Here is an 8,896-nt window from a genome sequence, read left to right as displayed (position 1 = left end):
AAACGGAAAAAGCCCGGGGCCAGATCAACTGCCTATTGATATCCTTAAAATAATAGAAAATGAGTACATTGATGTCCTCTTAAAGCTTTTTAATAAAATTTATCAATCGGGTGACATACCCAACGAATGGTTGACCTCAACATTCATTTGTCTCCCAAAAAAAAAAATGCTAGAGAATGCACTGACCACCGTACCATAAGCCTGATGTCTCACACACTTAAATTGTTTTTAAAGATCATTCATAAACGCATTTACAAAACACTTGATATGGATATTGAAGAAACTCAATTTGGATTCCGTAATGGCGTAGGTACCCGTGAAGCTCTATTTGCATTCAACGTACTAATCCAGAGACTAGAACAAAGCTTTCGACAAAGTCCGCCACAAAGAGCTAATGGACATCCTCAAAGCAAAACAAATACAACACAATGACCTTCGAATTATAACAAATCTATATTATAAACAGCAGGCACACGTACGCATTAATGAACACACATCAGAAGAGTTCGAAGTTAAAAGAGGAGTGCGACAGGGGTGTGTATTGTCACCACTACTATTTAATGCATACTCTGAAGAAATTATGAAAAGAGCTCTTGAGGGAGAAACAGCAGGAATCAAGGTCAATGGAACACCAATTAACAACATTAGATATGCGGACGATACTATCATAATAACAGACAACCTCCGAGACCTCCAAAAGCTAATGAACAAGATAGTTGAGTATGGAGAGAAATATGGATTATCAATAAACACCAAGAAAACCAAATTTATGAGGATATCAAAAACCCAAAATAATGGTGAAAGCCTGACAATTAACTGTAGTGCTTTAGAACAAGTTGAAAACTACCACTATCTTGGCACAATAATTAATCACACAAACGATTACTCCAAAGAAATCAAAGTTCGAATAGAGAAAGCACGTACAAACTTCAATAAAATGAGAAAGGTACTTTGTGCAAGAGAACTAAAATTGGACTTGAGAGTTAGGCTGGCAAGGTGCTATATTTTCTCGACTCTGCTTTATGGGATAGAAGCATGGACACTTAACGCGTCGACTGCTAAAAAGTTGGAAGCATTTGAAATGTGGGTGTATAGAAGAATCCTGAAGATATCATGGACCGAGCATGTAACAAACAACGAAGTCATGAGAAGAATCAACAAAAGAATGGAAGTATTGGAAACCATCAAGACACGAAAGCTGCAATACCTGGGGCATGTTATGCGTAATGAGAGATACAACCTACTTCAATTGATTATACAAGGGAAAATCCAGGGCAAGAGAAGTGTAGGAAGAAGAAGAATCTCATGGTTGCGTAACTTGAGGGAATGGTACGGATGCACATCAATTGAACTATTCAGAGCAGCAGCATCTAAGATCAGAATAGCCATGATGATTGCCAACCTCCGTCGCGGAGATGGCACGTGAAGAAGAAGAAGAACCTGTGTGAACAGCGTTTTTTGACCCATCGGTATAAATTGTGTGGAAGTTTTTATTATCACTCTAAGTTACCATTATTTTAATATGATGGTAATTTAGAGTAATCAGGAATATTTACATCACACAAAGCAAAGTAGATAAAGTAATTGATTTTTATTTGTATTGTTTGTTGTGGACTCACATTTCTTAGTCCTTCACAAATAGAAGGAGAGTTTTTTATTTTACAGAAAGTGTTAGCTAAATTGTATCCGATTAGCTTGTATATATTGTTAATGATAGGTGATCCTTTCCTTAATAATTTAATAATCGTTTCTCAGCTAAAAATGATCTTGTAATTTCCAACGGAGGTTCGTTGGCTTATACTCTCAAGGGTTCGAGAAGTGTGGATTTCAATACATATCCTTACTGCTTTGTTTTGTATAATATCCACTTTACGTAGATTAGTTTTATTGGCTGTTGCATAAAGTGTGTAAGAAATTCAAACCTTTATCTATCGGTTTTTTAAAATAGAAAAACGTTAAATATTATATTTATGTTGGATTAAGCTACAAGTGATTATTGATTAACCACAGAAAAACAATTTTAGAACGTCTTTAGAAAAACGTTGGTAAAGTGGTAATGTTATAGTCTGCCAGTTTCGTTATTTACAGTGGATACGTCTTCTTCCTTGTGGCATATAAATGCAATTTACTATTTTTATTAGAAATAAGCCAGAATTTTACTATAAAATAAGTTTATCTTGACGTTTTGATTTCCACTTCGAAAATCGTTCTCGAAATAAAATACATTTTAGAACGATTAGCAAAAACAATGAGAACCTTTTCCGAAGTGGAAATCGAAACTATCAAAATAAACTTATTTTAAAGTAAAATTGTGGCCTATTCCCAATAAAAATAGAAAATGGTATTTTTTTTTATTTTTTTTTTAAGTGCGAAATAAACCTAAGTTCACTTTATGATTTATTTTTATAAAAAAGTAATAGTTAAACTGGATGAAGGTATCTGTTTATTTTATTTATTCAACAAAAATTGTCTGCAATATACCTACATAATCTCATGCGTTTGAAGCCTATACTTCACTCATACAAACAATATACATATAACTGGAAAGACAGACAGAACTTATCTCTGAAAAATAATTTAATAATAATATTATACTAGAATATTACACCGTAAAAAATTTAACTTTTACAAGCTCTAACAGTATACTGCATATATTGCAGAGTTGTCTTATTAAGAAAAGACGGGCGCCTTCTGGGAATAATCACAAAGCTCTTCCAGACACTCTGTAATATCTCTCTTCTGTACAACAGAATTTGTCAATGCTTTCCTTACAGTATCGCTGTCGATGGTTTTTAATGTTGAAGCGCATTCTAGTACCTCGAATATCCTGATTATCTTTGAGATTGTGTCTTTGCCATATTGACCATATTCGCTAACCTGGTAGTCCCAAGGGGCGATGTAGTGATAAGCCAACCAGTTGCTTTTGTTAAGAATAAAGACTAGATTTGTGTCACATGGGAACCTAAAATAAAATACGTATAATACAAAAAGTGTTAAAGAATTGTATATTGTATATTACATAATATCGATAGGTCACGTTTGTTCAGTATTTCTTACTTCAAAAATTTTTGGGTACACGAAAACTCATCACCAATTAGCATAAATATCCTCGTACATACTACAAATTCGTCACCGCCATAAAAGTACAGATTTTAAAATAGACCCCGAGAGATTGGTAAACTCATCACTGGACTACCTGCACCCCGTGGCAGGTATAGACCATAAACTCCCTAGAGGCAAACCGCTAAGATTTGGTAATTTGACAGAACAAATCCAAAATAGATAATGTATTAAATGCAAATGTATTAAGTCATTGGTTTTTATTTGGGAATTCCACAAAATTCTATTGATAGCTACCTAAAACTATGTGAAAAGAAAAACTTCTCTTCATTTACTCTTGTTCTTTTAACATGGATAGTGAACTGCTCATTAATTACGTTTTGAGCCAACGCAAACGAAAAATGGTAGATATCAATAATTTCAAATTTCAATTGCGAAAGAATTGCCTAGAATCTAGGAAAGAATCTAAAATCGAATTGCCTTTTGTGGACAGGGTGTAAAAGGGTGTATGTAAATGTCATACAACTGGTGAATAGGTTTTATACCGTTGTTTTAGTTGTTTTGCACTGGTGGCGGATCATTCTGATCAAAACAGAAAAAAATCAGCTTAATTAAGTTCTTTAATAAGATTACCCTTTGTGTTATTAGATTTTTAGATTTCTGATTAAATTGTTAAATTCACATTGTCACTGAAAAATCTTATTATCAGATGATTGTATTATAAGTTCTAGATCATTCAGAACTTTTATAAAACTGATAATAAAAAAGTTTTCCATATGATATATATATATATATATATATTTATATATATATATATATATATATATATATATATATATATATAAATGATGTATGTAGAGTTTTAGTTACATTGTTTCAGTTATATGTTTCACATGACCAAAAAAAGTTTTAGATTTTCGATAAATCATTCTAAAATATTGAATAACTCAAAAAGTATGCCATATAATACGTTGACTTTTCACCTATGGATGTGTCGCAAAAGATTTTGGGTTTTTTTTATTATGACAGGTTTACATCAAACAATATTTAATTAATCAAGTTTGATTGTTGGTTAAATTTTCTGGATTTTAATTGCTGTAAGAATAAGAAAATTATCATTTACAAAACTGTTAGATACAAACTAAATTATGTATATAAAATATGTATGTTACTTATGCATTATCCATTTGAGAAACGTACGGTAATAATAATAAGTGCGAATCGGTGTAATATTGAAGATGGTGTTCTATTAAAAACAACTTAAATCATGCCTCAAGCAACATCTTGTATAGCCGAAAATAATTTTTGGTGATAGACCACTTAATTCTAGAGAAATTCGTTATTTTTCTTACTTGACACAATTTCCATGTTTCGTGAACGGTGGTAGAGTGAAACTCCCTGCATATTTAAAAGTTTAAATCTAAACACAAATGTGTGTCAATATTGTTCTTTAAAGTTTGTTAAGAAATACTCTATATTTCTCTTGCTAGATATTTTTATTTTTTTTTATTTCGAAAAATATGTGTCTCGACAGCTAATGGTCATTGACACAGGTACAATTTACATTCATGTTTACATGGTTAATACTTTACATTGGGTACAAATTAGTTACAATACATTTTTTATAATACATTTTGTTTTATATTAAAGTGTATAACTTTGTGTTTTTTAAAAAGTTTAATACATTTTCATAGTTGCTGCTGTTCGAGATAAGTATGTCTTTTAGGTCGTTACCAAGATTGTATTTTCTTCTGGCCGCTAGGTAGTGCTGACAGTCAAGAAGTACATGTGTTACGGAAGTCATGCTGTTGCAGTACTGGCACAAAATCTGATTACTGGAATTCATTAGGTGTCCATGTGTAAGGCGTGTGTGTCCTATTCTCAATCTTCGAATGATAGATTTGTCCTTTCTTTTCATTGGTGGAAGCTGGTGGTAGAAAATGTTTGGTTGTAGAACGCTTAACTTGGTATTGCTTCTTTTCCAATGATCATTCCAAAGGTCCATTATTTTATGTTTGATTATTCCCCCCACATTATGAACCCACAATATTGTTATTGTAATTCCATTAGTTTGAAGGCGATTACATATACTCTGGATTTCTTGAACTATTGGGTGGGTAGAATGTACGTTTCTTATGGACTGCATAGAGGACAGAGAGTCCGTACAGATTGCTTTAGTTTTATCATCGTTGAGTGGAGTTTTCACCGCTTGTAGTATTCCATATAATTCAGCAGTATAAATACTGCAATTGCTGGTAAGTCGAAACAAGTTGACGGTGGTTGTAGTCGTTGTAACAGCACAGCCAACACCTTCTTCAGTCTTAGATGCATCTGAGTAAAGGATCTTATCGAAGTTGCATTGATGTAGTATTTCGTAGAATCTTTGTTTGATAACGGAAGGTGATATTTCATTCTTATTATATTTGGATAATTCGATATTTAAATTTGGAAGTATACATATCCATGGAGGAGTTTGAGGGACCGTGAAAGGGCTGGTCGACAATAGATTGATATCTAAATAAGGAATTAACATCTGTATAGTGGACAGTACCATTCTAGGATTATTAGTAACTGGTAATTGTCTATTACAAATGAGGTTTCTTGTGGGATTTGTGGGATTTGCTGAAACTCTAGCGAAATAGAGCAGTAGAAGTTGTTGTCGTCTTAGATGAAGCGAGGGTTCAAAACATTCTACATGAATGCTTTCCACCGGACTGGATCGGAATGCTCCTAAACAGAGTCGAAGGGAAGTATTTTGTATTACATTTAGTGAACGTAGTAGTGAGTTACTTGATGACATGTAGAGAACATAGTCAACTTTGGAGCGAATAAGAGCTCGATATATTTTTAGTAGTGTTTCCTCATCGGCTCCTCAACTATAATGAGCTAGTGATTTAAGAAGATTCATTCTTTGAAGGCAGCTACCCTTAAGTTCTCGAATGTGTGGTCTCCAGGAAAGTTTTTTATCGAAAATAATGCCAAGAAGCTTTATTTGATCTACTACTTTGAGAAAATTTCCATTCAGAATAATAGTTGGAGATTGCGTGTTTTGTCTTCTGGTAAAATGAATAACTTTGGATTTGGATGGGGAGAAGTTAAGGCCGGATTGACTGGCCCAGTTGTTTATTTTACTTAGAGTGTTTTGTAGTAAAGTATTTGTGCTGGATGTGACCTTTCCATGGCAGAATAATATTATGTCGTCAGCATATATTCCGTATTGTACAGGGTCGTTTATGAATGAACTAATATCGTTAATACTAAGGAGAAATAGTGTGCTGCTTAGGACAGACCCTTGTGGGACACCGTTTGTGGTTGTGTGCTGTGAGGAAGTTTTGCCATTAGTAATTACTTTAAAGGATCGCTCCGTAAGAAAATTTTTTATAAACGAATATATATTACCGGATAACTTGTTCTGGTTTAGTTTGTTTAGTATTACAGAAATCGGTATGGAGTCAAAAGCGCTTTCGATGTCAACGGAGATTGCAATGACTTCATTTTTGTTAGATAGCGCAGTCGCAATTGTTGATTGCAGAAGTATAAGATTGTCCATGGTGCATCGATTTGGTCTGAAGCCTGATTGAAATTGGTCGAGGATTTTATTTTGTTCAAGGTACCAAAGTAATCTTTTATTAACCATTTTTTCTAGAAGTTTACATAATGTACAGGTGAGAGAGATTGGCCTGTATGAGTTTAGCGTGTCTAGGGATTGATCGCCTTTTTTGATAGGAATCGTTATGGATTGTTTCCATAGTGATGGGAATTTTTGGGAAGACCAAATGTTGTTGAACAGTTGGAGTATTTTCTCGTATGTATTTTGGTGAAGGTTTTTTAAAAAGATAGAGGGAATATGGTCAGGGCCTGCAGCTGAGCTTTTTGTCGAAAAAATGGCATCATTTAGTTCTTGGAAACTGAAAGGTATATTAATGGGATTATTAGTATTGCAAGTTTTGTGAGTAGCATCAATTTCGTTATGTGGATTAGTAGGATTATTTGATTTATTGAGAAAGTGTTGGGAAAGCATATCACTGATTTGTTGGTCATCTGTAATTATTTTGTCTTGAATGGTGAGAGCTGGAATTTTGTATGATGTGTAATGTCCTTTCATTCTCTTTATTTTTGACCATACTTGAGTCGGTGTGGTATCTTTTGTAATAGAGCTGGTAAAATGATTCCATGAATTTTGTTTACTGTTTTTTATTATGCGTTTTGTTTTGCTCTGAGCCTTTTAAAATCTATTAAGTCAGCTAGAGTGCGCGATTTTCGGAATCTGTTTAAAGCTCTTTTGCTTTCTTGAATTGCTGTTTTGCATGAGTCATTCCACCAGGGAACGTGTTTTTTTATTGGGTTAATTTTGTATTTGCCGATACACTCCTCTGCAGAGGAAACTATGCAATGGTTTAGTTGTTTTATGTCTTCGTCTATGTTATTTTGATATTTGAGTACATCTGTGCGTTCTTTTACAGTTAGTTTGAAGAGTTCCCAATTAGCATCTGAGATTTTCCATCTCAGTCTTGTATATTCCGATTTGACTGCATTGTTAGTAATGATAATGGGAAAATGATTGCTATCGAATAAGCTATCTAGAGTATTCCAAGTTAGTAACGGGTGTATTTTGGGATCACATAAGCTTAAGTCTATTGATGAGAAGCTTCCTGACTGAATATGAAAGTATGTACTATTTCCTGTATTTAATAAGTTAATATCAGTATTATTAATGACATTTTCGATTATTTTACCTCTACCATATGTATTTTTGGAGCCCCACATAGTGTTGTGTGCATTAAAATCTCCAACCATAATAAATGGGCCAGAAATTTGAGATATTAGGTTTTCTAATTCAGTGCTTGTCAATGTATAATTAGGAGGAATATATAAGCTACATATTGTGATTTGTTCTGGACACCATGCTGTTATAGCAACAGCTTCTAATGTAGTGTTTAGGTGAAGTTTACGGTGAAAAATTTCAGTTGATACGAAAATTGATGTCCCTCCGCTAGCGCGTCGGTGTGTAGTTCTGATATGGTGATAACTAACAAAATTTTTTAGATGAGGGTTGTGTGTTTCTGTAAAGTTTGTTTCTTGTAAACAAATAAAGTCAGGATTGGTTTCGGAAATATTGAGATGTGTCAGAGATGTACTCATCATCAGTTGTTTCGTGTGAAAATCAAGATTGGATAATTTTGTAGAATCACTCATTAAGAGTTCGGTTTTGTCCTTAAATTTTTTTATAAGACGAGTTAATCTATTTTTGGTTGATTTCTCATTAAGGTTGGGATATATTTGGTATAACGTAGAAATAAGTGATTTGATGTCTGGTGTGAATTTTAATGCTTCTGCGTATGGATCGCTACTACCGTAACAGTTTTCAAGAAGAGCAATTATGTTATCTGCTGGGATTATGAATATCTGTGGAGTTTCTTTATAAAGTTCGCGTATGATTGTTTTTGCCATTTCGGATAGAGTTGAGTCACAATTTGACCGTTTAAGTTTTTTCTTGATTTGTGGTTTGGAAAATCTGGCATGGATATTAGTTTGTTCACTATGAGTAGATTCCTCAGTTATGCTAGTTATATCGCTAGGAGAAGAAAGTTCTCAGTGTGTGCGTTTATAATGTGTTTGTGTATCTGTCATATGTTGACTTGGTTGTTCTAATAAGGAGTTGTTATTTGAGGATGTAAGTGGTACATTATTGACTGGAGGAGATATCTCTGTTGGTGTGAAAGGTACAGTGTTGGTTTCTGGGCTTTTTTCAGTAGATGTGGATTCGGCTCTTAAAGGAGATGAAACAATTGTCTGGCAGAAGAGGTACTTTCTGGTGGATTTGTGCAAGTTGAAG

General features: G+C 33.6%; 1 protein-coding gene across 1 annotated transcript in view; it reads right to left on the bottom strand.

Moving 5' to 3' along the window:
- Nucleotides 1-2,420: 2,420 nt before the first annotated feature.
- Nucleotides 2,421-8,896, bottom strand: part of LOC140450311 (acyl-CoA Delta-9 desaturase) — a 67,324-nt gene continuing 60,848 nt past the window's right edge. The window contains exon 5 of the mRNA XM_072543868.1: nucleotides 2,421-2,962. Coding sequence (XP_072399969.1) covers nucleotides 2,671-2,962 — 292 coding nt within the window. The 3' untranslated portion in view covers nucleotides 2,421-2,670. The remainder of the gene's footprint in view (nucleotides 2,963-8,896) is intronic.

This window comes from Diabrotica undecimpunctata, chromosome 1 (genome assembly GCF_040954645.1).
Source record: "Diabrotica undecimpunctata isolate CICGRU chromosome 1, icDiaUnde3, whole genome shotgun sequence".
NCBI classification, from domain to species: domain Eukaryota; kingdom Metazoa; phylum Arthropoda; class Insecta; order Coleoptera; family Chrysomelidae; genus Diabrotica; species Diabrotica undecimpunctata.
This window is presented reverse-complemented; position numbering and strand designations above follow the sequence as displayed.